At 52.8% G+C, this 27,363-nt stretch overlaps 1 protein-coding gene and 1 long non-coding RNA gene across 3 annotated transcripts in view; both read right to left on the bottom strand.

The window, feature by feature from the left end:
- Positions 1 to 2,821: 2,821 nt before the first annotated feature.
- LOC147584565 (uncharacterized) lies at positions 2,822 to 6,788 on the bottom strand. Its single transcript, XR_015251248.1, has 2 exons — positions 4,269 to 6,788; positions 2,822 to 4,161 (listed from the first exon to the last, which is right to left on the bottom strand). It is a non-coding gene; the product is annotated as an uncharacterized LOC147584565 (long non-coding RNA).
- A 351-nt stretch (positions 6,789 to 7,139) lies between these two features.
- The window catches only part of SNAP47 (synaptosome associated protein 47), a 50,109-nt gene continuing 29,885 nt past the window's right edge, over positions 7,140 to 27,363 (bottom strand). Inside the window, exons 4-6 of one of the 2 annotated variants that reach the window (XR_015251247.1) lie at positions 18,214 to 18,338; positions 14,330 to 14,969; positions 7,140 to 7,310 (exon numbers count right to left, since the gene is read on the bottom strand). Coding sequence is in view for 1 of the 2 variants with exons in the window: in XM_025920223.2 (XP_025776008.1) it covers positions 7,164 to 7,310; positions 18,214 to 18,338 (272 nt within the window). In the remaining variant the exon portion in view is untranslated. The remainder of the gene's footprint in view (positions 7,311 to 14,329; positions 14,970 to 18,213; positions 18,339 to 27,363) is intronic. The other variant, XM_025920223.2, reaches the window with a different exon arrangement.

The raw sequence follows: 27,363 nt of genomic DNA, 5'->3' as shown, positions 1-27,363 counted from the left end.
AGGCCCTGCCCCAGGCTGTGAGGTCTGTGCACAGTAAGGGGTGGGTGGGTGAGGGGGAGGCCCTGCCCCAGGCTGTGAGGTCTGTGCACAGTGAGGGGTGGGTTTTGGGAGACCCTCCCCAGGCTATGAGGTCTGTGCACAGTGAGGGGTGGGTGAGGGGGGGATCCTGGATCCTGTCCAGGCTGTTATGTCTGCCCGCCCCCCCCCCACCCCCGCCCCACTAGGCAGTGTAAGAAGGGAGGCCTGACAGTGTTACCGGCAGCAGGGCTTGGACTGTGGGGCCTCCTGGGGTCAAGGTTTGAATATAGGACGGCAGGGTACCTACTTCCCCAGACCCAGAGCTCAGAGTGAGCTTGGACAAGATGCCATGATCTTCTTCCTCAGGACCTGAACACCCCTGCAAGCCCAGAAAGCCAGTGAGGCTGCAGGTTCAGGCACCTCCTGATTTGGGTTAGTCTCGAGGGATCACTGTTGCTACCCAGGGCATCTTGCTCTTCTTCCCCAGCTAATGCTCCAGCCCCTCTCTGTGACACCCTCTGTCAGGGCCAGGTCCTGTGTGGTCAAGCCAACTGGGAAGAAAGGTGGTCTGTGAGTTTAGCAGGAAGCCACCGACTACAGAAGGAAGCTCATTTTCTGAGATGGGGCATAAATGGTGGGTTTGGAGCTGCACGCTGAGCAGCCTGCTGGTCTGGATCCTGCCCTGAGGGCTGAGACCCCTTCCCTTCTCTCCACACTGTCCTCCCAGAGTCTTCGGTCCCACTGGTCAGCTGGGAGGGATCTCATGCTCCAGAGGCCTCAGCGCTGTTCTGGGGTGCCTCTGTGAGCCCTCGGGGCAAGACCGCACGCGGGGCAGACCTGAGTGTCCGAATCATAGAAGTGCTTCCTCAGCACTTGGGGGTGGCTCCTGGGCTTGTCCTCTGACCCGTCTGCATCATCTTCCCCAGCTGTGATCTTAGCGCCTTGGCCACATTCAGAACCAGAGCCTCAGTTCACTGGACATTGTGGCCTGAGGTCCCACAGCAACAGCCAAGGGATGGCAGGAGGCTGTGCATTGCCTGACTGTCCTTGTTCACCTCAAAAATAAATAGATATTTTATCAGCAAAAATGGGTTTATTCAGGGATAACAGAGAGTTGCAGTTTAGGACATTCTAACGGTTTCTCATTGGCTGGGTTACAGAGGTGGTCTTCTTGTAGGAGATGCAACCCACACCTCTTCCTTTGGGGGGCCTGTAGCTGGTGATTCTTTCCAGTTGTGGATGCTTTGGTTGGGGTCCCCAAGGGGCAGGCTCCCCTTTCCGGCATCCCTGGCTAGTGTCGGAGTCCACGTTAGTGGGGCTTCTCTTTAATTTCACACGCTCACCTTACACAGTGTGGGATTAGTGCCATTGCTGCCCCCACACCTCCCAGAACATCTGCCCCCGAGTCTCCCAACAAGGGTCAGCCCTCCGGGCACCTGCTGCACAGCCAGGCATGGGAAGAAAAGGCCACTGTGGGTGGGCACAGCCTTCTCCACGTCCAGCTGGGTTTCTGCACCCAGCAACTAGCTGATAGACACAAGCCCTTTGCTCATTCCGGGAAAGATGCTCCAAGCAGAAGGGTCAGCTGGGGAAAGTGAGTCACCAGTCCCCCATCCTGAGGGTGAGAGGAAATGGCAGAGGTGGGGACAGGAGATGTCGAGCAGAGTCTGAAGGACCCTGGGGCACCTGGTGGGGGAAAATGTGCCAGAGAGACAGGGTGGTGCCAGTGCCCAAGCTGCCCACTGGGAGAGCAGCTGCCCATGATGGCACACCAGCCACACTGAGGACATGCTTGTCCACGCCTGTGGGAGTCTGGTCCACGGGGCACAGTCTCTGGTCCTGCTCATAGCTCTCCACCTCAGCAGCCCGGGGGTCCCTACCTGGCAGCACAGCCTGGCTGTGCGTGGCTCTCTTGGGCTGGCAGGAGCTCCTGGGGCTGCAAAGCGATACCTTCCCACTGCTCCTGCCTGCTTGTGCTGAGGAAGCCTAGGAGCGAGACTGACCAGCCGTTTTGGGAAGCAGGACCACCCTTGCCTCCCGCCCTGCGGCTTTTCACTTTCAAAATGAATCAGGGAAAATTACCTCCTCAACAGGCCCACTGCTGTTCCAAGTTTCCAGATGGGTGCCAGAAGTTTGAAATATTATGTGGATGTGGAAATGAGTTGCAAATGTGAAAACTGACTACAATTTGTGTGTCTTTCAAGTTTTGCTCAAACCTATGGCTAATAATTAAACTGGCAGCAATAAGGAGGGAGAGGGCTCCTCACAGGTGAGGCTGGTGGTCTCATGCCAGGGCTGACGCCCTGCCTCTGAGAAGGCATTTCATCAAAGTCCAAACCAAACCAAAGCCCCCACCCTAACTGACTGCATACAGTCGCGTTCCTTGTGTGTGCGTGTGTCTGTGTGTTTGAAAATGTCTCCAGGATGTTCGTCTTTTCCTCGGCTAAAATCTCTGTGTGTGCTCATTTGGGGCCTGCAGAGAAAATCACTTGTGGAATCCACATCAGTTGCTCCTCACTTTACTCCTCCCGTTCCAAGCTCCGCCTTCTAAAGGACCAGGACCACGGACTCCCATCCGTGCAGCCTCTGAAGCTGTGGACCACTGGGCACGGCCTGGGAATGGAGTGGGGGGGGGGTCCCCCGGCTGCGGCCACACTGAAGTCCAGGGCTGAGGAGGCCAGCGAGTTACTTCCTGAGGGACCCACACACCTTGGCGGGTGACGCACCTGTAGCCTGCATGCCCAGGGCGTGTTTAAAATTCAGAGAGTTGAAAGAATGAAATCAAAGCAAGAATAACAAATCCTGACACGTGAAATAAATGACACTGTAATGTCATAGTTTTATCTGAACACATCAAGCCCATTTGCTCACAAGTCCTGGATGCTCTCTTGTAAGTAGCACAGCCTGGACATTGTGATATGCGTCACATGGCTCAAGATGAAGTAGTTACTTCTGGGCCTTTTATACAAAACCCACCTGTGCCTGAAACAGACCAATTAACCCAGGGTTGTTTTGTTTCAGAGTCAATTGTTTTTGATGGATGTGAAAGCAGTTTCATGTCAGCGTGAAGTTGGTGCCATAGCTGCAAGGGTCTTGCGTTTTGCCCACCTTTATATGGAGTAAAACTGGACTCAGAGCATTTTGTGTTTTAGGAAGTGCAAACACCTCCCAGGGTGAAAACAAACCAACATAGTCCAGCCCCAATCGTCAGTTAAAGGGCAAACACTAATATTTTGGTGCAGAAATAAAGCACATGGGTGACCTCAACCCCACAAATGGACTGAACATCAGTGTCAGGGGTCAAGGCCCACATCAGGAAAGCAGAAAACAGGGTGGACACCACAGGCCCCATTGCCAACAGCCCGCTGCCACTGCTAAGCGTCAGTGGGGTCCTCATGACACCCTCCAGAGCATCTCCTCACCTGATGCAAAGAACTGGGCTCCAACCATCACACCAACACCCGAGCTGCCTGAAGATGGCCAGAGAGATCACCACCTGACTATTCACCTGCTTCCCCTGGTCCAGCTTCCAGAAGCAACTCAGTGTCCAGTCCCAGTTATGTCCTGAGTCCAAAAAGTGGGGCATGGCCAGTCCACCCAGACTAGGGAGCAGTAGGGGCTGGAGTTAGGGCACCAGGGGATGGGAGCAGTGGGGGTGGAGTCAGAGCACCTGGGGAGGGGAGCGATGGGGGTGGAGTTGGGGCACCTGGGGAGGGGAGAGGTGGGGAGTAGAGTCAGGGCACCTGGGGAGGGGAGCGGTAGGGGTGGAGTTAGGGCACCAGGGGAGGGGAGAGGTGGGAAGTAGAATCAGGGCACCTGGGGAGGGGAGCTGTGGGGGTGGAGTCAGGGCACCAGGGGAGGGGAGAGGTGGGGAGTAGAGTCAGGGCACCTGGGGAGGGGAGCTGTGGGGGTGGAGTCAGGGCACCAGGGGAGGGGAGAGGTGGGGAGTAGAGTCAGGGCATCTGGGGAGGGGAGCTGTGGGGGTGGAGTCAGGGCACCTGGGGAGGGGAGCGGTGGGGGTGGAGTTAGGGCACCAGGGGAGGGGAGAGGTGGGAAGTAGAATCAGGGCATCTGGGGTGGGAGCAGTGGGGGTGGAGTTAGGGCACCAGGGGAGGGGAGAGGTGGGGAGTAGAGTCAGGGCACCTGGGGAGGGGCGCGGTAGGGGTGGAGTTAGGGCACCTGGGGAGGGGAGCTGTGGGGGTGGTCAGGGCACCAGGGGAGGGGAGAGGTGGAGAGAAGAGTCAGGGCACCTGGGGTGGGAGCAGTGGGGGTGGAGTTAGAGCACCTGGGATTAGGAGTAACTGGTGTTGGAATTACTGCCTGGTTTCATAGGGATTTTTGAAAAGGGCTGGCCTTTTAGGTTACCCTCCATAGTTAGGGTTGGCCTGTGCCTTGGAGTCCAGTGGTTAAACAGGTAGGTGTCTGTGCTTAGGTTCCAGCCTGATTTGGCAATGGAGTTTTGCTAGTGGATGTGTGTAAGATGAAAAAGTTAACTCTGGAGTCAAGGTTAATAAGTAGCATAAAATGATCCTGATGTACCTTTTTTTTTTAACAGTCTAATTCTGCAGAGAACTGTTGTCTCCATCAATTTATGTATTCACGGGAGACAATGGCCCAGAGATAATGCCCTAACGCTCCAGTGTCTTCAGTGCCACATACCTTGCTGGTGCTTGGGGTCTCAAGCATCCCTAGGTGCTGGAAAAGGAGAGGCTAGTTCTGGAGAACTCACCGGGAGTCCTGGCCCTGCTTTGAGTACTGTCAGTTGCAGAAGTCTGTGCAGCCCAGCCGCCAGGAGATGAAGGGCAGTGGCTATCTCCAGCATGAGCGGATGCTGGCAGGACTGCCCTAGCAGGCCAAGGGTGGCACAGGTTTGCTTTCCTTCCGACTTCAGGGCTCTTGATGGCAGAAGTCACCTGGCCTGTGGCTCTTCCTCTGACTGCTGATGTGAGATGCACAGATACCCACGGAGTTTTGAGGAGCCTGGGGTCAGCATGTGTGTGTGTGTGCACATGCAAGTCCATGTGTGTATGCACACGTGTGTGCACTCTGAGTCCCTGGTGTGAGTCTAGAGTTCAGCTGTCACAGAGAACCACATGCTCCACCTCTAGGAACCTCGTTCCTCATGGGCTGTTGCAGGAACTGCAGCTTCTGGAGTTAGGGCAGCCTGCCTACCTGCACGTGCCCAGGGCCCAGGGCACGAACTGCGTCCTCCCGCCTCACTCCAAGCTCCACAGGACACGATCCGGCCACTGCATCTGGGCACAGCAGAAGCTCTCAATAACTGTCCTGTTGACGTACACATCTGCTGTGCCCTCCCTGTCCTCCCCAGCACTGAGCCTGAGAAGAAGGAGCTTCTGGGGCTGAGAGCTCCAATCTCACGGTGCCAGAAAAGTGCTGGGGCACTCGCTCACACGCCAGCATCAGACTGGGGGCCCTGAAAGCCCAGGCCCACTTGTCATTCTGGAGGTTGGTAGGGACAGGCCAAATAAAGTAGACAGAGATGAGGACTATATCTCACCAAAGTAACAAGAACCAGAAGATACCTATGAAGGTTATTTTCTAGACGTGCTACTTCCTGTGTCTTCTTGAACAAGCCAGCTTCCAGAAATTTGCACACTCCTAGGTGACCCCAAATTCACATCCACACTGAACTGGAATGCGACATTAGCAGAAATGGCCATTATGCAAAAGCTAGCCCTGGATCAGGGCGGGCCCTGAGTCAGTGACAGGTGTCCTTATAAGACAAGGGAGGGGGAATTTCAGTCAGCCATTTGGTGATGGAGGCAGAGACTGGGGAGACACGGCCATGAGCCCAGAACTCCTGAGGCTCTGGCAGTCAGGAGAGGCAGGAGAGATCCTCCTGGAGCCTTCAGAGGAAGCATGGCCCTGTGACACCTTGACCTCAGTCTCCTGGCCTCCAGACCTGGGAGAGAACAAAGCCTGCTGTCCTAGGCCCCCCACTTGTACTTCATTAGCAGCCCCAGAAAATTAGCACTATACCTGCACAGCCAGAGGACAGCCACAGGAGAGCCTATTCCAAAGCAGTCTGCAGGTGGCCCGGCCTGTGAGAGAAGGGCTCACACACTTCCGCACTCTGCCCCCATCCTTTCCTGAGGGGCCCTCCCACTGGGATCCCAAGCAGAAAGCAGCATCAACATGTATCTTCAAAATACATTCTAAAACTACGGTATCTCTTCTATTTCTGGGCAGAAATGGGGCATCTAAAGAAAAAATCGACACTTTTTAAAATAGGTGCAATATGTATTATTTTCACACTTGGCTAAAAACTGGGCAGGGGAAGAACATTTCAGGTGTTTATAGGATGACCTCCAGATGTACTAGACTTCGGGTAGAAAATCACAGCACAACCAGGAAGGAACTGGCCTGTCCCTAGAGAAGGACAGAGTGAGGGCACTGGGGCCCACGCACAGTGGCCCAGAGAAGGGGGGGTCTCGGGCCTGAATGTGGTCCTGCAGAAGGGGCTCTGCTCACATAGCACACAGAGTTAGGGGGGCAGAGTCAAAAAATCAGCAGACTTCTTTACCAGAGACTTAAATTGCCCTTTTGCACCAAGCAAGGACAGAGAAACAATGAAGACTCCGCTAGCTGTGCTGCTGGCCATGCAAAGCAGCCTTGAGCACTGGGGTCAGCTTCCAGCTGCTGTCCAGGCTCCAAGGGGCTCAAGTATGAAAGGGGAGTGGCCTGCAAGGAGGGGGGAGTGGGTAGGGGGGAGCCCTGCAGGGAGGAGGAATGGGGAGGGAGGGCAGGGAGTGGGGTGGGGGGGGAGCAGGGGGCAGTGGGGGGAGGAGAGGGGGGAGAAGGGGGAGAGTAGGGGGGAGGAGTAAGGGGAGTAAGGGTAGGGAGCAGGGAATCAGGGCCCAGGACAGGTGGGAGCAAGAGGAGCTGGGGCCACAATGGGGGTGCAGGCCTCCTGGAGCTTCTCCTCCCCCCTGGGGGCCATGGTCAGCATTACAGTACACAGGGAGCCAGGCCCCTACAGCCCAGGCAGGCCTGCACCTCCCAGGGCAAGGCCTCCAGGTACCGCCTAGCCCTGGACCCAACTTCCCGGGCTTTCTGGTCAAGGAAGCGTGCAGATGTTGAGAACAAAGCACTCAGGGAAGTGACTGTCATGCTTTCTTGTCCCTCTAAGTCAGTTTCTTTGCCCTCCGATTGTGCTTGTCGATGGTTAGGGTGGTCCGGTCCACGGCGGCGGTGATGTCATCCAGAGCCTCGTCCTGCCTCTCCAGCTCTGCCTCGGTGTCCAGGGCAAGACCCTTGAGTTTCCTCAGGATCTGCAAGAGAGGCACATGTGGCGGGGGGGGGGATGCCTTTCTTCAAACTCTCAAAAACAGTGTATCTTCCCGTCACGTTTATAGTGCTTAGGAAATGTTGTGAGTCAGTAGGGGTGATGAACACTTTGCCCTCCAGTCCTGGGTCTGGGTCTCAGCTGGGCCACTCAGCAGCATTGACCCCCAGGGCGGGCAGCAGGCTGGAGTTGACAATGCAGCCTGGGGTCTGTACAGTCACTGTCTTCAGTACCTGTCTGCACCCAAGGACCGAACCCAGACTAGCTGGAAACACAGGATTTACAAAGAAAAGCCAAACCACTTTCTCCTTTGTGTTTGAAACATTTCACATACAAAGCACCCAAGGGAGGTGAGATCGTGGAGCACAATCCTGTGGGCTGAGAGGGGAGGAGGGACGCTGACAGGCTGGATGGTGGCCCCTCGCCCCATTTCTGTGGCTCAGTCACACGTCCAAAGTCTCACACGCTGTAAGAGCAGGCGTTTTACTGCAATTCTACTGAGACTACTTGCATTGTGAAAGGTACTTTAACTACGTGCGTGCTGAGCCTGGCTTTAAAACTTTAATATCCTCAAGCTGACAACAAAAAGGAATGATTTTAAGAGGAATCTTAATGACCAACTACCTGCAATAAATGTTAATGCCAGTTTCAGGGAAAGTCGGGTCAGGACAAAGGGCCTGCAGAATGTGAATCGTCGAGGAGCACGGGGTGCCTGTCTGCCCTCTCCCAGCGGGTCCATGGCCCGCAGATGACTTCTAAGTCCTTGGTCATGCAGGGACGAATGTCAGCAGTGACTGGCCCAGGGGACACAGCGGGGACCCCACAGGGCGCCATACCGTGCACTGATATCACCCCCACTGGCACCACCAGGTGACACCACAGCCTAGGACTGGCCACACCTCAGGGACAGCACACCAGTCCCCAGGTGACGTCTCGGGAGGCATCACAAGAAGCCACCCTCTGCTGGCTGCCACACGAGGAAGAGAATGGAGGCAGGGAGGTGGCCGGGAGGATGAGCAGATCAGCTCCTTCCTCAGGAGCGGTGAGGCCGGAATGAGCTCACAAATGGGAGCAAGCTGTCAAAACTATAAAGCGCCATGTGAGGCGCGCCCGCCAAGTCCTGGAGGCTCAGCTGCAGGAGCACCACGACAGCCTGCTTCGTGGAGGGGCCGGCGGTGAGGAGCACAGAGGTCGCTGTGACAGAGGCAGGCTGGGCCCCTCACCTCTCTGCGAGCCCAGCATCACCCCCGGGAGCCCCGTCCAGGCATGGAACAACAAATCCTGACCCGAGGTAGCAGGCTCAGACACCAGCCTTGCGCGCCCTCTGGGAGCCGCTGAGTCACTGGAAAAACTGGACGGAGCTCTGGAAAGTATACTGTGGGGTCAGTCGGCTCTGAGGGACGGGCTGGATGACCTAATACAGGAGGTCTTTTCCATCGCGTTCCTATGACCTCACATGGCTGAGGCCCAAACAGCACAATAAACAGTCACCGCTCAGCACCGTGTGAGGCAGGTCCCTCTCCCACCAACCACCCCTCCCAGCAGGCCTCCACCTTGAGTGCACCAACGCGGCGCTCCAGGAGGTATGCACACACCATGTCCCCGGCGGGCCGGCCTGTACTACCCATGTGTACCCTATTCCACACCCACGAGGAGACCCCCTGTGCTGGGCCATCTATGTCCCTGTCAACCCCACCAAGCATCTTCCAGGACCAGCAGGATCTGCACTGTGAGCAGGCACAGGTGCACCTGTGCTGATGGCATGGGCTTTTAGTAAGGCAGCTACTGGCCAGATCTCACTGGGCAAGCACACAGGACACAGAACTAGAAAAGGAAGTATGTTGTCCTGAACCCAAACCCAGCTGGTGCTGTCAGACAAGCACTGCTAGTAACACTGTGGCGCTTGAGCATCTGGCCTCCTTCCACCCCGTGCCCACACGCTCGCACAGACGTGTGACTCTGGGGGCTGAAGCACACACCCACGACCTCATCCCAGTCAGCCCAGATCTGGGTAAGGACTGTGGGTCCCCTGCCATGCACCCCAACTGGTCTCTAAGAGCCTTCAAACTAGCTGTGTCTCAAACCAGGCCCAGGAGCTTGCCCAAGACCCTAAGCTCAGGGCCAGTCAGTGCAGCCCTGATGTGATGAGCCCACAGGGATCATGGTGTGATGACCCAGGTCATAGCACTCACACAGCCATGCGAGGGGGTTAGGACTCTTGTAGCCCTGAGCAGCTATGGCAGATGTCCTGCCTATGGAGAGCCACAGCTGGGACTTGAAATTTCCTAACGTGCACATTTTCAACAGTAAAAACGGTAAGTATTATGACTGTCAACAATGCACCCTATTTTACCCCATCAAACCAAGATATTCTCACTTCAGCGTGAGGTCAACGCGAACAACGCTAACGAGACACATGCTTTCATCAATTGCCGAATGGTGTACTCCCAGCACACCTCAAGCTGGATAAGCCACACTTCCAGTGCTCGGTGGCCACATGTGGCCCATGGCCATCGTGCCAGGGAGCACAAGACCACCCCACCATGTGACAGCTCTCCCAACAGAGCCGCGCCCCTTCGTGGCCCAGCGCATGCCTCTTGCCAGGATCCAGGACTGGCTGACTCGCCCGCAAACGTGGAGCATTTTGTTGAGTGTACAGTCCAAACACGGCACGTTCCTGTTGACTTGCTGGACTCTGAAAATGTCTCTCTGAGACGCCTTCTGTGCAGCCCGTGAGGAGACCCTGGCCGGCCCGCCAAAACTGTGCTTGAAATGAACTGATACTGCAGAAATACGAGTGCCCTTTACAGCCACCATGTCTGCCAATAAAATTACTGAGGACACTGTCAGGCTAAGAGTGCGCCTCGCATGCTGGTGTGGTGTTCTTTCCCTTTAAGAAAGGGGCTGGAGACACTAAGCGGCACCATGTGCATTCCACAGAACACAGGGTGGAAAGAATGGGGAGTAGCAAGTCTGGCCAAACCTGAACAGTTGTTACTGCTGTGGCCCAGGATGACAAGCTGTCTCGTCAGCAATGTCTCATGCTGCCAGTCTCTGAAGGATCAGCAGGCCGCTCAGAGGAGCCATCCCTGGGCACTGTTTCAACCCGGCTCCACGGCTCGTCCTCAGGTCCCTGCCCCAGTGACAAGCCATCTTCCTGGACACATGTGAACCTACACAGAAATGACCTGAGTAAAAGCGCACTGAGTTTTGGGAGGAAGCAACTTTCGTAAACTACAGAGAAACACACGGTGCACACAGCACAGGCGAGGCACAGACAGACACGAACAGGCACTGCCGGGAAAGCTCGGTCCCCTCCAGCAGGGCACTGGGCCCGCTCGGCAGCTTCAACAACCAGGAGAGATGCCTGGATGGCTCGGGCCAGCAGCGGGTGGCGCCACGTGGTCCCCAGGGCAGAGAAGTTACTGTGCTCTCTCTGTACTGGCCATATGCCAGGATGGCTTGTACCTCCCGACACCACGGACCATGAGATAGTGGTGCAGATGACACTCTCATTCTGTTTATAATAAATGATGGAAAAACAGCTCATCCAGCAAGGAAGGTCCACTTACAAACACGTGTGTTTCAATGTAAGCCCCTTACCACAAGCTGTCAAGGTGTGAGAATCAGAGGGAGGAGGCAGAGGCCCAGCTCCGCTGTGAGCCTCCAGGGCCCTGGTTGTCCAGCCTCCGGCTCCGACCACGTCACTGTGGCAGGGGAGGGACACAGAGCACAGAAGGATGGACTTTCATGTGTGCACATCTGCAATGTGCTAACTCACCGTCTGAAGAAGAAAATGCCTTGTTCTGCCTCATGATAAAACCCCAGGATTCAGAGTACCACTACATCAATATTGAGCACCTAAAGTGAGTTTAGTATTAGTGAGACTGTCTGCCCTGATCTTGTTATTAAGCTGACTCACTGAAAAACTGTGAATTTTCTTGCAGTGAGAAATTAGTAACCATTTAAGAACAGAGCTGGGATAAATCAAGCTGTCTGCAAGTCCAAATAGTTCTTCCAGTTGGGGCCATTAATATGCTATAGAGAAGGTAAAGAGGGAAACACTGGCCTCCAGCACAGCCAAAGCTCTGGAGGCTGTAAAGAACATTCTAGGCTACGATCTGTCACATTCAGCACTCATAGACCACCCCCATGTCCCACCTCGTCCGTTCTGCTGCATTCCTCGAGGCCCTGAGGGCTGTCTGTGGACAGCAGCACAGGGTTCTCTTCTAGGGAGGCCCCTCCTCAAGACCGCCTCCCTGTGCAGTGGGTGGAGAAGTGGACTCACCTGGATCCTATCCCGACAGTGAGACATGGGCAGCTGCGTTCAGGGATCCCTCAGCCCTCAAAGTGGGCCGACCGGCCTGTCCAACTCAGGGTCCAGGCAGGGCAGGCACACGGAACGCCGCCCAGGACTAGGGGGGGCCCCGGGCACCAGCTCACCATCAGGTCACCATGGGATCCAAGTAGGACTCACCCCAGAATGCAAGAAAATAGAGGTAAAGGCCTAAGACCTGCATCCCACACGGAGACATGTTCAAGACCTAACTAGGGAAGGGTGTCCGTGTTCTTGGGCTGCAAGATGGCGGTACATCCCAAAGTGACCTACACATTCACCACAATCCGTGTCAAATTTCCAGAAGCCTTTCTTCCTCCCCAGAAGGAGGAGGAATCTCCAATCCCTCCTCCAATCTGTCTGGAATTGCAACGAGCCCTTCAGGGCCAAAGCAACCCTGGAGAAGGAGACTGAGGCAGGAGGACTCACGGCTCCCCACACCAGCGTGGGAAGGAGTGTGTGGAAAATACTACAGGGGGAGTGACCCTGGGACCTGGGAGTGGCAGTGGGGCCCAGACATACAGACACAGTGAATGCACACACGTGGGCCATCCACACACCGTGTACTTGGCTGCAGAAAGGAAAGTGCAGGTGCTTCAAGACCATCGGCCGGAAAGCTCGGTGTGCAGCGAGGAAAGCCTAGCGTGGATGGACACACAGGTGACTGCACCTGAAGGAGGTTCCCAGAGCAGGTGACCTCAAGGAGCAGCACAGGAGGGCCACGGCCAGGAGCTGACACTGTACGGGACGTGCACACAACCGCACACTTACATGATGAGTGTTCACTACAACAGCACACACAGGGTAAAGTGCTGAGGCGCGCCATCCTGAAATGTCTGCACTTTAAGGTGTGGGGTTCCCTTGGAGCTGAGGCAAGAGGAAAGCATACACTCCTGCCTGGCTCCCCCTGCTCCTGCCCTGCCCACCCCACCCCAGCCTCCGCTCCACCCTGCCCCCCCAGCTCCTACCCTCCCTCGTAATCGCTCCTGCCCTCCCAACCCCACCCCACGCTCCACCCTGCTCCCCCCACCTCCTGTCCTCCCCACCCCACCCCACTCCACACTCCACCCTGCTCCCTGCCAGCTCCTGCCCCCCTCACTCCTGCTCCTGCCCTCAACCCAGGCTTTATAGCCCCTGCTCCTGTTCCCCAATACCTGCTCCTGACCCTACCCACTCCTGCAGTCCCCTGTCCTGCGCTCCGCCCCCTCACCTCTGCTCCTGCCCCTGAGCTCCTTCCTCAAGCTCCTCTCTCCCATGCTACTCCCCTTTCCCCCCACCCCCACAACCATGCTCCTCCCTCCCTGAGCTCCTGGCTCTAGCACTCCTCCCTCCACACAGCCCAGCAGCTGCTCTAGTTGGGGCTGGCACATTCTAGAATCTGTCTGCGGCACTGCCTCCCCATCCACGTCTCCGGGGCAGTGGAAGGGGCACAACGCGTTCCCAACCACCCAGACTGCAAGGGAGCTGCCCCTCCTCAAAGCCCAGCTGCGTCCTGGCGATGCCCTGGGGCCGATCACCATGGCCAGCGATTTCAGGGGGCAGCATAGGAGGGAGGGCATGAAGCCGCAGCAGGCGGGCCAGAGCCAGGACCCTAGTTCCTAGTGCAGGGCCCATCCCAGGACACCTGTCTTCTCACTGAGATGTCAACGGTCAAGGATGTCAGAGGTTTCCAAGGCTCTTCTTATGGTTTCACACAAGTGACACAGGACATGATGTCAGGGCATTTTTAATAACTTACAAAGTAACAGATACTGAAAAGAGGGGCCTAACTCACCAGTAGTATCTGGACTGGCATCAAAACCATAAATACGAGTGGCATCGTAACCTCCCATACCCCACAAAGCAGCACTGCTTTTCCCATAAGTGATGAAAATGACTTGGAAGGGTTCAGGGGAAGATACAGGACAGTAAGAGAATGGGCAGGGGGAAGGGTAGAAACCTGAAATGAGTTCAGCACCCACTGCTCAAACATCAGCAGTCACTCCAAACAGCTCAGGGCACTGAATCCAGCCTCTTGGCCAGCAAGGACACCAGCAGTTCCCGTCCCCAAGCAGAGCCCAGTCCAGCAAGGTGCCTGCCTGCCTGCCTACGCCAATGCCCCTCCATGATCTCACCGGGATCTCACATCCCGAGTCCTCACCCTGCACCCCCAGAAAGGGGACCGTGAGCTCACAGCCCAGGTCCTCACCCCTCACCCCCAGTATGGGGACTGTGACCTCACAGCCCGGGTTCTCATAACCCCACACTCCCAGTACAGGGACCATGACCTCATAGTGCGGGTCCTCACCCCACACCCTCAGAATGGGGACTGTGAGCTCACAGCCCAGGTCCTCACCCTGCACCTCGAGAACGGGAACCGTGACCTCACAGCCCGGGTCCTCACCCCACACCCCTAGAACAGGGGCCGTGACCTCACAGCCCGGGTCCTCACCCCACACCCCTAGAACAGGGGCCGTGACCTCACAGCCCGGGTTCTCACCCCTCACACCCAGTATGAGGACCGTGACCTCACAGCCCGGGTCCTCACCCTGCACCCCCAGAATGGGGACCGTGACCTCAGCCCAGGTCCTCACCCCGCACCCCCAGAATGGGGACCGAGACCTTACAGCCTGGGTCCTCACCCCACACCCTCAGAATGGGGACTGTGACCTCATAGCCCGGGTCCTCACCCTGCACCCCTAGAATGGGGACCATGAGCTCACAGCCCGGGTCCTCACCCTGTACCCCCAGAAAGGGGACCGTGTGCTCACAGCCCGGGTCCTCATCACCCCACACTCCCAGTACAGGGACTGTGACCTCACAGCCTGGGTCCTCACCCCCACCCCCAGAATGGGGACCGTGAGCTCACAGCCCAGGTCCTCACCCTGCACCCCCTGTTATAGGAAGGGCAGGAGCATCTGGTGAACCCTCCTTTGCCACGTCTGTGGCTACACGTCAGGCTGCGGTCCCTGTACCACAGTCAACAGGGAAAGCTAGATCAGGAGCAGACAGGGCAGTGGGGGTTAAGACATGATGGAGAAAACTCCCAGCGAGGGGAGAACTGCATCCAGCAGGCAGCGGACACAGCTGTCCTGACAAACAGGCCGCAGTCCCAAGGCAGGAAAGGCCAGCGCATCAGACGCGAGACATGGTTCACGGCGCTCTGCCAAACCCGTCCAGGGAATCCGGTGCCTCTTCCAGTCCCCGTGGACAGTGGCCGCCGCGGTGAGAGCTGGCCTGCTGCGCTGAGCACGCTGGCCCCGGGGAAACCACAGCCAGTCGTCTCTGTCAGCATCCGAACTGCTTTCCACGTAACAACTGTAACGGCATCTGCCACAGAAACCACAGCTGAACGGGAGGGGGGTTGGGGGGGTGGGTCTTGCATTTCTGTTTTCCCCAGAAATTTACCTCATTCCTACTTTCGCTTGAGCTTCAACTACAGCTAAGAATTCTTGTCTAAATATGAAACATGTGTTTCACCTCTAGAGGACGAGGTCCTGTGGAGCTGGGCCCTCCCTGCAGGGGGGGAGGCAGCTGGCTGGTGCAGAGCCCTGCTCTCCTGCAGTGCTCCCCAGCCCCACTACCCAGGGGTCATTGCTTCCCCGCCCTGCAACTGGCGTCCTGACTCACGGCTTGGTCACCTGTGGACAACGGTCAGGACTAACCCCAGGGACGCAGTGTCTCATGGGGAAGGAGGGCACAGGAGCCCATCCTACTCACATCCTGACCTCTACCACCTAGGGAACAGACTGCTGGTTTGAAATTGGAAGGGGCCTTTCAAACCACATGGACGCCACCAGAACCAACAGATGAAATCCCTACACTTCCTATCAAAAAGTCACGCTCCTGCCTCGGCCTCAACACAACACGGTGGGATGCCTTCATAGGAGGGTGGGAGAGGGTCCCCGATCCCCCCAGCCCGAGGCCTGTGTGCTCTCATCCTCTCTCAGGAGAACGGGGACTTGTCTGTTATAGGATAAGGGTTTCTCAAGGCCTGAAGCTGTGTTCTGCAGTCAATACGCAGGTCACAAGGAGTAGTCAGTAACCTGCAGAATTTGTGGTTGCAGCTAGAAAGCAGCGTTCCTATGTGTCATTACTGAAAGTGACTAAGTTAGACCAGGGGAAAGAGTGACAGCTCATGCATATTTAAAATATCCCACAGCAAAGATGAATGCCTTTTTTCCAAGGAGGAAATGGCCCAGCTTAAAGGAGACCGTGCCTCTGCAGATGCATCAATAGGACTTCTTTAAAAACAGGTTTAAAAGACGAATGGTCTTCCTGTGTGCCCTGGTGGAAGAGTGAGGTGCCACTGACGGAATAGCCTCTCCAAAGCAGAGCCTGAGTCTGACAAAGTGTCTAGCTATGAACCAGGGAATCCAAGTTTTCTCTACAAATATACCATGAAGCGAACGGGAAGGGCAGAGAGAAGCTGTACACACGCAGGCGCTTTGCTGAGTGTCTTGCGTGGGGCCGCGTGCGGGTCCTGAGCGGCACAAACACACACACACCTCCCTGAACACGAGGACTGATGTCTGGTGAACCCAGGTGAGCGTGGCAGGGTGTGGGGTTTCTACCAGTTCTTACGTTCTACAGACGTGCACTGACACGTCTACGACGTGCACATGTACGATGTCTAGGCATTTGCTTCAAAATTACTTAAAAAGGAAAAAGTTAAATCACTATTGTCCAGCAATAACACAGGAAGACAAATTAAAATATTTCCATCTAATATTGTTTAAAGTTCTACTTCTGGACAAAAAGAGGCAAGAATCCAGTGTCAAGCCCTTGAGAGAAATGTGGGTGAGTGTGCTCAGTTGTACACACCCCTGTGGGGCACCTGCACACACACATACACACACACACGGACATACAGACATGCACACAGCACATGCACACACAGCACACACACACATACATCCACAGCAGATGTACACATACACAGCACATGAACACACAACACACACACAGACATATACACGTGCACAGGACATGCACACACATGCAGACATACACAGACACATACACAGCAAATGTACACACACCACACGCAAAGCACATGCACCCAGACATACACAGATACACAGAGTACATGCACACATACACAGACATACACACACACAGCACATGCACACACAGCACACACACGGACATATACACACGGCACAGCACATGCACACATATGCAGACATACATAGCACATGCACACACACCACGCGCACAGCACATGCACACAGACATACACACATGCAGAGTACATGCACACATACATGGACACACAGACATACACACACACAGCAAACACATGGACACACACAGCACATGTACACATAGCACACACACAGACGCATGCACAGTACATGCACATACAGAACACACACGGACATACACAGACACACAGCACATGAACACACAGACACACGCAGAGTACATGCACACACATGCAGACATACACATACACATGCACAGCACATGCACACACAGCACACATACAGATATACACATAGGCACGGCACATGCACACACACCACACGCACAGCACATGCACACAGACATACACAGACACACGCAGAGTACATGCACACACACAGCCCACACACATACAGACACATGCACACATAACCACACACACAGACGCATGCACAGCACATGCACACACAGAACACACGCAGACATACACAGACACCCACACAGCATACACACAGACACATGCACAGCACATGCACACACAGACATACACATACACACGCGTAGCACACACACACATGTAGACATACACATACACACACAAAGCACATGCACACACAGACACACATGGACATAGACACATACACAGCACTCTCACACAGAGCACACACACGGACATACAGACACATGCACAGCACATGCACACACACACATACACAGACATATACACAGCACATGCACACACAGCCTATACACAGACACATGCACACACACCATACACACAGATGCATGGATAGCACATGCACACACACGTGGACATACATAGATACACACAGCACACGCACACAGACGTATGCACAGCACATGCACACATACAGCCCACACATGGACATAGACACATGCACACACATGTGGACATACACATACACACACAGCACATGCACACACAGACACACATGGGCCTACAGACACACAGCACAATCACACAGAGTACACACATGGACAGACACACACACAGCATATGCACACACAGCCCACACACGGACATACACAGACACATGCATACACACCACACACGCAGTACAGGCACACACAGACACACGCAAAGCACATGCACATATACAGACACACGCAGAGCACACACACACAGTGCACACACAGTACACATGTATGCACATATCTGCACATGTACAACAGGCAGGAGCGGCCACAGGCAGACCGTGTGTGTACAGGCCCACTGGCGTGTCTGCACGTCACCAAGTGCAAGGACCCAGAACAAGCACCGCTCTTTCTCTGCTCTCTGCATCTGCAGAGAGCAAGATGCACGGTGGCCCATGTACACCAGGAGGGAGATGTCTGCAGGCGCCATGGCACCGGGAGCGCACATTACCTGTCTCAGTTCCTGGGCGTCCCCCTCGGAAATGAACGGCTGGGTCGTCTGCAGCTGGAGTGGCTGGCCGTCCTGGCTGCCTGGGCAGGGCTCGTGGTGCACGGCCCGGTCCATCAGCCCAGACGCTGGAAAGGAAAGTCAAACAGCCGTGACATCTTCCTGGAGGTGCGAATGACCCAAGAACATTCAGAACTTTACACGGACTGATGTTGAGGGCTCGAGGGCCGTCAGGGCTCTCTCACACATGCACTGGTCCACAGCCTCTGTGCCTGCTGGGGAGGTGGGTGTGGCAGGGCCCTGTCCCTGAGCTCTGCTACGCTGGGCTGGGTGGGGGCTGCCCGAGCCTCACTCCCACCCCAGGTCCACGCTGCTCCCTTAGCCTTGCTCTGACTGGAGAGTCAAGGTCTGGTTCTGTGGCTAACATCTGAAGAAAGGCCCACGAGTGGTCGTTATCCTTCTCTGGGGGAAACGACCATACATTTGGAGTATCAGATGTACCATGTGCTGACCCCTGGTGAAACGCCCAGGAAATCCCCTGCTGGAAACTGCAGCACCGAGTCTTACCCCACACAACGCTGTGGTTCTCCAGAGCACAGGAAATGGCCAGCAGCTTGGGCCAAGCAAAGCTGAGTGTGCAGCCGCGCCGAGCTGGGGGTGAGTCAGAGCGCTACATGTGGCCCGGCACTGCTCAGGGGTGTCTCCCGTCCCCCAACACCTGCGCCCGGTGAACTCCTGAGGAGCGGAAGGGCAGACAGGCCCTCCTATGGGGTGCAACCAACCTCCATCTGCAGCTCTGGGGCATCGGTCAGGGTCTGTGGTCTGCCCTTCTCCATCATGCAAAGCATCCAGGTACGTGGCATAGCCACGTTTATATTAGGGAGCTGCAGAGCAGAAAGTGCACAGGACAAGAGTCAGCTGTTTGGATGCCAGCATCTCTGGCTTCTGTGGGACAGGAGGCGCAGAAGGGCCACCCCAGAGGTGGTGAGCAGTCATCATAGCAGCCGGATGAACGCACAGTCAGGAAAGGAAGAAGGATGCTGGTCTGGGGCGAGCTCCACACATACACAGACTCCCCTGCTACTTGAGTTTCTCCACATAACTCTTACACAGTCATCCTCCCTGAGGAGCAAAGGAAGCACGGCCTCGTCCAGGACAAGTGCAGGCTGGGTGAGGACAAGACACAGGTTTCTCAGGGTCCTACAGAGGAAAGGGGCCCAGGCCACACAGAGAGCACTCAGGAATGCATGGGCAGAGCGGGGGCTGCGTGGAGGCAAGACCCTGGGTCTTGGCTGGCCTCTGCTGGAGGAGGCCCTGTGCAGGTGTGTGCATACTGTGTGTGTGTCCCATGAGTAGTGGGTCCATGGAGAACACCACACCCTCATCCAGGAGGTCCAAATGTCCTCCCAGACAAAACCATGCACACACATCAGGTTTTCTACTCCATTCTTTAAAAAAAAAAAAAAAAAAGCCGGGGCACCTGGGTGGCTCAGTCAGTTGAACATCCAACTCTTGATTTCAGTTCAGGTCATGATCTTGTGGTTTGTGAGTTTGAGCCCCATGTCAGGCTCTGCGCTGACAGTGTAGAGCCTACCTGGGATTCTCTCTCTCTCTCTCTCTCTCTCTCTGTCTCAAAAGAAACAAACATTTTTAATAAAATAAATGCTGACTGCAACCAATGAAATTGCTTTCACAACCTGTGTTCTAAAATCTCCAAAGCCCCATCCTCCTCCAACTTCCTCAGGGCTTTTAATTAGCAAGGAACTTTCCATAGGCCGCAATTCAGTGCTGTTTGGCCTTAACGTGATCAAAGATGTCACCACCTACAATGTTACATAACGAAAAGCACTTTTCTGAAGTGGGCCACAAAAAAGCAGCATCAGAGCCCGGCTGGAAGAATGGAGGCCAAAACAGAAAACCTGGTCTACAGCTGTTATTGGACTAAAAGAAAGCCAGCTGACACACGTGACGTCACAGAGTTATCAGTGAGAACACAGTGAGTGCAGTTCTATGGCAAATTTCTTCCTCGGTGTCCACTCCCCGGTCCCCCGGGGCTCCCGTCCCACATCACACCGACGTGACCCCCCCTTGGCCACACCAGCAGCAACCACCTTTCCTCGTCACCTGTCCCAGCATCACTCCACCTGCACACCGGCAGTCCCGTGCCGCCCCTGCACTCTCCAGCTGGGCCTCTCCAGCCGGCGTGTCCAAGACTGCAGCCCATGGGGCCCAACACTGTGTGCCTCCACCGCTGCTCACACACCTGCAGCTGTATTCTAGAGGGCTTGCCGACCTCTTCTGAATGTGTAACAAAAGGGGTTTTTACTTAACCAGAAAGCCGAAACAGAGAATTTTTCTTCCTGGAATATACTAAGTCAGGGCTACTTTTCATGAAGAGCTATGGGGTCAGCAGATCCACACAGAGCTTAGCACCCCCGTGCTCTGTACTGAGACCTGAGTCACTGACTCAGTGACTTCAATGCTCTGAAATAGCTCCGAAGAAAAATCAATTTCAGTACAAAATAGTTTCTGTCTCTGAAGTCATTAATTATCTCAGTTAAACAGAATCAGCACAAATCGTTCAAAGTACAAGGGAATGTACGGATGATTTCACTTTCTAGGAACGACGACTGGGCTGGGAGGGGCAGCTGTGGACGCACACCTGGCCTCACTGTGTGCCCAGAGCAAGGCCCAGCAGCTGCACCTGGGAGCAGAGCGGAGCCTCCAGAGGTCATTCTCCTTGTCCCTGGGACCCCCACACCTCAACGATGGCTGAGGGATGGGCCCAGAGAACATCAGAGGATGCTCCCACCCCTGCTTACGCAGGAAGCACAGGACAGAGTGGAAATGAGGGAAAGAGCAGTCTCCACTAACTACAACCACAACACCGTACTCTGCAAACATGAAAAACTATAGAGCACACAGCTCGGACCCATGGGTCCTTGGAGGGGATCAAGTGGGTCAGAGCCACACAGCTTCCAGGGGGTCCACTGGGATCAGGGAGTACCTGTGTCCTAGTGACCACACAGGGAGGGTATATGTGGTAGCATGGTTCCCGTGGCCTAGAGACCACACGGGTGAGGGTCTGTCTGTGGTCACTGTGGTCCCTGCGCCCTGGGATCAAGACTCTACCACCTGGATCCGATTCTGTGTCTCCCTCTCTCTCTGCCCCTCCCCCGTTCATGCTCTGTCTCTCTCTGTCCCAAAAATAAATAAATGTTGAAAAAAAAAAATTAAAAAAAAAAAAAAAAGACTCTACCACCTGGAGCCAGAGTCTTAAATGAGCGATCCTGCACAGGGACATTACTGTCACACAAATGTGTGTACTGTTAGACACCCGGGCCCGTCCTGGGTGCTGGAGATGCGGTCATTAAGGTCTGGTCCGGAGCACATGTCCCAGTGTGGAAGCAGGACAGCCAAGGGGGCACTGAGGGCAGGCGCTGGGTAAGATCTCCATTTGGTGAGTGAGCAGGTGACCAGGGCCTCTTAAATAGGCAGTCAGAGAAGGTGACCAGTTGGCAAAGATGAAAGTAAGTACCCAAAACTCTGTAAAACACTATGCATGGGCCTTGCTCTTAAGTCCTCCTGAAACCTGTCAACCCAAGATCATGAGACAACATAAGACAACGTGCCAACCTCCACACAGACACATCCCATGGGACACCACACGCAGTTGGGGACAGCAGGCGTGAGGGAATGTGGACATAACGTGGACTTGGGAGAGCGACAGTGTGTGAGCATCGCTTCGTCAGGGGAATCGGTGTCTGAGACACGGGGACTCTGTACCCTCCTCGCAGCTTGTCCCCAAGCTGGAAGCTAGGCAAACACAGCAGTTTTTCCACTGCTTTCCCCCAAGGTGGACGCTGCCCACCTGTGTCATCCGGGCTCCCGAAGCGCCTGGAGACACCTTGGGCCGGCCGGGCTGCTGGCTGGGCCGCCTACACTGCACAGGATTGCAGAGATCTCCGGGAAGTTCCTCTGGGTCCCGTGACTACACTGCCACCTTCTGGCCACAGGCTCTATCACAACAGCAGCTGGAGATGTCCAGCCATGGTCTCCACCTCAGGTGCTGCAGCCAACAGCAGAGACACACAGCAAGTCAGACACCACTCTGCTCACAACCGGGGCCTGTAGCTCCTTCCCCAGCTCCCTCCTCACCACCTGCAGAAGCTCACAGGCAGGCAGGGTGGCCTCCCCAAGGGAGGACTCCATGTCTTGATCTGCACAGGCTGATGTTAGCCCTAAGGTGAAAACTCATGTGTCATCCTGATATGGCTCCACTCACTCCACAAACACAGGCCCCATCACTCAATCCAACCCGAATCTGGACCTTGCTCGGGAGGTGTGTGCGGACATGGCTGACGGTAGGTGACTGTGGCTTCCCTGAGGAGGAAGACGTCTGGCCCGTGGTCAGCAGCCCTGGCTGGTGCCCTTCCTGATCCAAACCCTGGCCGCAGGGCTCTGGCCCCTGAGCCATGTCCTGTCTCTGAAGACGCCAGCTCTAACAGAAAGCCCACGAACCACGAATGTGGTGGAGCCCCACGAGGACAAGGGCTGTGGGTGCCCAGCACCATGTTCTTGGTCTCCCCTCACTGCCCAGGCCCCTTGGGTCAGGGTCTTATGCTGGCTCGTACTGCTCACCCTCCTTGGCCCTGTCATGGGCTTCTAAGTCTGGCCTTGAGAGAGGGGCCAAAGAAAAATCTGGGAGCGCCAAGAAAATACATTTTTTAAAAATGTTTTATTGTTATTTGAGAGAGAGAGAGTGCACACATGCGAGCAAGGGAGGAGCAGAGAGAGAGGGAGACACAGAATCTGAAATAGGTTCCAGGCTCTGTTAGCAGCAAGCCTGACATGGGACTCGAACCCATGAGCCACAAGATCACGACTTGAGCTGAAGTTGGATACTCAACCAACCGAGCCACCTAGGTGCACCAAAAAAATATGTTTTTTAAATTAAGTTTTTACGTTAACATTCCCAATGTCTTGGTATTTATGGGACCAGGTCTATTTTTAAGCACATTTCTTCTTGAAACTTCCATTTAGAATAACATCACAATATTCATGTGTTAGGGAAATTGGTTATACATTAGCACTGAAATCAATCACTTCAGAGAAAAAAGAAACCAGGACAGTAAAAACATGTCTCTTACTTTAACAGACACCTGGCAATCAAAGTTAATAAGGAAGGACTACTGGCCTGTCAGAAAAATTGCTATATTATAGAAGTAAGATCACATATAACACTGGTATTAGAAAATACGATACTTTATGACTCTGGGATTTCTTAAGCTGGACTCAAAAACAAACTGAAGGGGAAACATGGTGGATGTGACCACAGCAACATTAAACATTTCTGTGGTGGAAAATGACCATTTGGGAGAGGTACTGGTAGCCCCTGAAGTCAACAAGGGATACATATCTACAACAAATAAGGTGCTACTACAGATCAAATGAAGAAACAGCACGGTAGAAAAACAAACGGGATAGGCAGTCCACAGAGACAAACCTGTGAGGCCACAAAACAAATAAAAGGTGTGAGACACGTCTTCTCACAATCATTCACAGAGACAAAAATACAGACTAAAGACATGGGGCTCCTGGGTGGCTTAGTCGGTTAAGCATCCAACTTCAGCTAGGGTCATGATCTCACGATTTGTGAGTTCAAGCCCTGCGTCTGGCTCTGTGCTGACAGCTCAGAGTCTGGAGCCTGCTTCTGATTCTGTGTCTCCCTCTCTCTGCCCCGCCCCTGCTCACGCTCTGTCTCTCAAAAATAAATAAATGTATCCCACTCGATAATGGTGAATAATTCTTTTTATATGCTGTTGAATTCAATTTGCTAGTATCTTGTTGAGAATTTTTGCATCCATATTCATCAGGGATATTGGCCTGTAGTTCTTTTTTTGCTGGGTCTCTGGTTTGGAAATCAAAGTAATGCTGGCTTCATAGAATGAGTCTGGAAGTTTTCCTTCCTTTTCTATTTTTTTGAACAGCTTGAGAAGGATAGGTATTATCTCTGCTTTAAAAGTCTGGTAGAATTCCCCAGGGAAACCATCTGGTCCTGGATTCTTATTTGTTGGAAGATTTTTGATAACTGATTCAATTTCTTCACTGGTTATGGGTCTGTTCAAGTTTTCTATTCCTGTTTGAGTTTTGGAAGTGTGTGGGTGCTTAGGAATTTGTCTATTTCTTCCAGGTTGTCCAGTATGTTGGCATATAATTTTCATAGTATTCCCCGATAATTGCTTGTATTTCTGAGGGATTGGTTAATAATTCCATTTTCATTCATGATTTTATCCAATTTTTTTTAACGTTTATTTATTTTTGAGACAGAGAGAGACAGAGCATGAACTGGGGAGGGGCAGAGAGAGAGGGAGACACAAAATCTGAAACAGGCTCCAGGCTCTGAGCTGTCAGCACAGGTCCCGACACAGGGCTCGAACTCACGGACTGTGAGATCATGACCTGAGCCAAAGTCAGCCGCTTAACCGACTGAGCCACCCAGGCTCCCCCATGATTTTATCTGTTTGGGTCCTCTCCCTTTTCTTTTTGAGAAGCCTGGCTAGAGGTTTATCAATTTTGTTTATTTTTTCAAAAAAACCAACTCTTGGTTTCATTGATCTGCTCTACAGTTTTTTTTAGATTCTATGTTGTTTATTTCTGCTCTGATCTTTATTATTTCTCTTCTTCTTCTGGGTTTGGGGTGTATTTGCTGCTCTGCTTCTATTTCCTTTAGGTGTGCTGTTAGATTTTGTATTTGGGATTTTTCTTGTTTCTTGAGATAGGCCTGGATTGCAATGTATTTTCCTCTCAAGACTGCCTTCACTGTTTCCCAAAGCGTTTGGATTGTTGTATGTTCATTTTCATTTGTTTCCATATATTTTTAAATTTCTTCTCTAATTGCCTGGTTGACCCATTCATTCATGGAGGCGTTTTTAACCTCCATGCTTTTGGAGGTTTTCCAGACTTTTTCCTGTGGTTGATTCCAAGTTTCATAGCATTGTGGTCTGAAAGTGTGCATGGTGTGATCTCAATTCTTTTATACTTATGAAGGGCTGTTTTGTGACCCAGTATGTGATCTATCTTGCAGAATGTTCAATGTGCACTTGAGAAGAAAGTATATTCTGTTGCTTTGGGATGCACAGTTCTAAATATATCTGTGAAGTTCATCTGATCCAATGTATCAATCAGGGCCCTTATTTCTTTATTGATCCTGTGTCTAGATGATTTATCCATTGCTGTAAGTGGGGTATTAAAGTCCCCTGCAATTACCACATTCTCAATAAGGTTGCTTATGTTTGTGATTAATGGGCTGCAGGGCTGGTTCAACATTTGCAAATCAATCAATGTGATACATCACATTAATAAAAGAAAAGAACCATATGATCCTGTCAATTGATGCAGAAAAAGCATTTGACAAAATTCAGCATCCTTTCTTAATAAAAACGCTCGAGAAAGTCAGGATAGAAGGAACATATTTAAACATCATAAAAGCCATTTATGAAAAGCCCACAGCTAATATCATCCTCAATGGGAAAAACTGAGAGCTTTCCCCCTGAGATCAGGAACACGACAGGGATGTCCACTGTCACCGCTGTTGTTTAACATAGTGTTGGAAGTTCTAGCATCAGCAATCAGACAACAAAATGAAATCAAAGGCATCAAAATTGGCAAAGATGAAGTTAAGCTTTCACTTTTTGCAGATGACATGATATTGTACATGGAAAACCCAACAGACTCCACCAAAAGGCTCTAGAACTGATAACATGAATTCAGCAAAGTCGCAGGATACAAAAGTAACGTACAGAAATCAGGTGCATTCTTATCCACTAATAATGAAGCAACAGAAAGACAAATAAAGAAACTAATCCCATTCACAATTGCACCAAGAATCACAAAATACCTAGGAATAAACCCTAACCAAAGATGTTAAAAGATCTGTATGCTGAAAACTATAGAAAGCTTATGAAGGAAATTGAAGAAGATACAAAGAAATGGAAAAACCTTCCATGCTCATGGATTTGAAGAATAAATATTGTTAAAATGGCAACACTACCAAAGCAATCTACACATTCAATGCAATCCCAATCAAAATTGCACCAGCATTCTTCTAGAAGCTAGAACAAGCAATCCTAAAATTTGTATGGGACCACAAAAGATCCCAAATAGCTAAAGTAATACTGAAGAAGAAGACCAAAGCGGGAGGCATCACAATCCCAGACATTAGCCTCTACTACAAAGCTGTCATCATCAAGACAGCATGGTATTGGTACAAAAACAGACACATTGACCAATGGAATAGAATAGAGACTCCAGAATTGGACCCACAAAAGGATGGCCAACTAATCTTTGGCAAAGCAGGAAAGAATATCCAATGGAAAAAAGACAGTCTCTTTAAGAAACGGTGCTAGGAGAACTGGACAGCAACGTGCAGAAGGATGAAACTAGACCACTTTCTTACACCATTCACAAAAATAAACTCGAAAGGGATACAGGACCTGAATGTGAGACAGGAAACCATCAAAACCCTAGAGGAGAAAGCAGGAAAAAACCTGACTTCAGCCGCAGCAATTTCTTACTTGACACATCTCCAAAAGCAACGGAATTAAAAGCAAAAATGAACTATTGGGACCACATCCAGATAGATAGCTTCTGCACTGCAAAGGAAACAATCAACAAAATTAAAAGGCAACCTACGGAATGGGAAAAGATAGTTGCAAATCACATATCAGACAAAGGGCTAGTATCCAAAATCTATAAAGATCTCACCAAACTCCACACCTGTAAAACAAATAATCCAGTGAAGAAATGGGCAGAAGACATGAATAGACACTTTTCCAAAAAAGACATCAAGATGACCAACAGACACATGAAAAAATGCTCAATGTCACTTCTCATCAGGGAAATACAAATCAAAACCACACTGAGATACCACCTCACGCCAGTCAGAGTGGCTAAAATGAACAAATCAGGAGACTATAGATGCTGGAGGGGATGTGGGGAAATGGGAACCCTCTTGCACTGTTGGTGGGAATGCAAACTGGTGCAGCCACTCTGGAAAACAGTATGGAGGTTCCTCAAAAAATTAAAAATACTGATGAATAATGGATAAAGAAATTGTGGTTTATATACATAATGGAGTACTACGTGAAAGAA

The sequence above is a fragment of the Puma concolor genome, chromosome A1 (assembly GCF_028749965.1).
Source record: "Puma concolor isolate L17-30 chromosome A1, mPumCon1.1.hap2, whole genome shotgun sequence".
Classification (NCBI taxonomy): Eukaryota; Metazoa; Chordata; class Mammalia; order Carnivora; family Felidae; genus Puma; species Puma concolor.
This window is presented reverse-complemented; position numbering and strand designations above follow the sequence as displayed.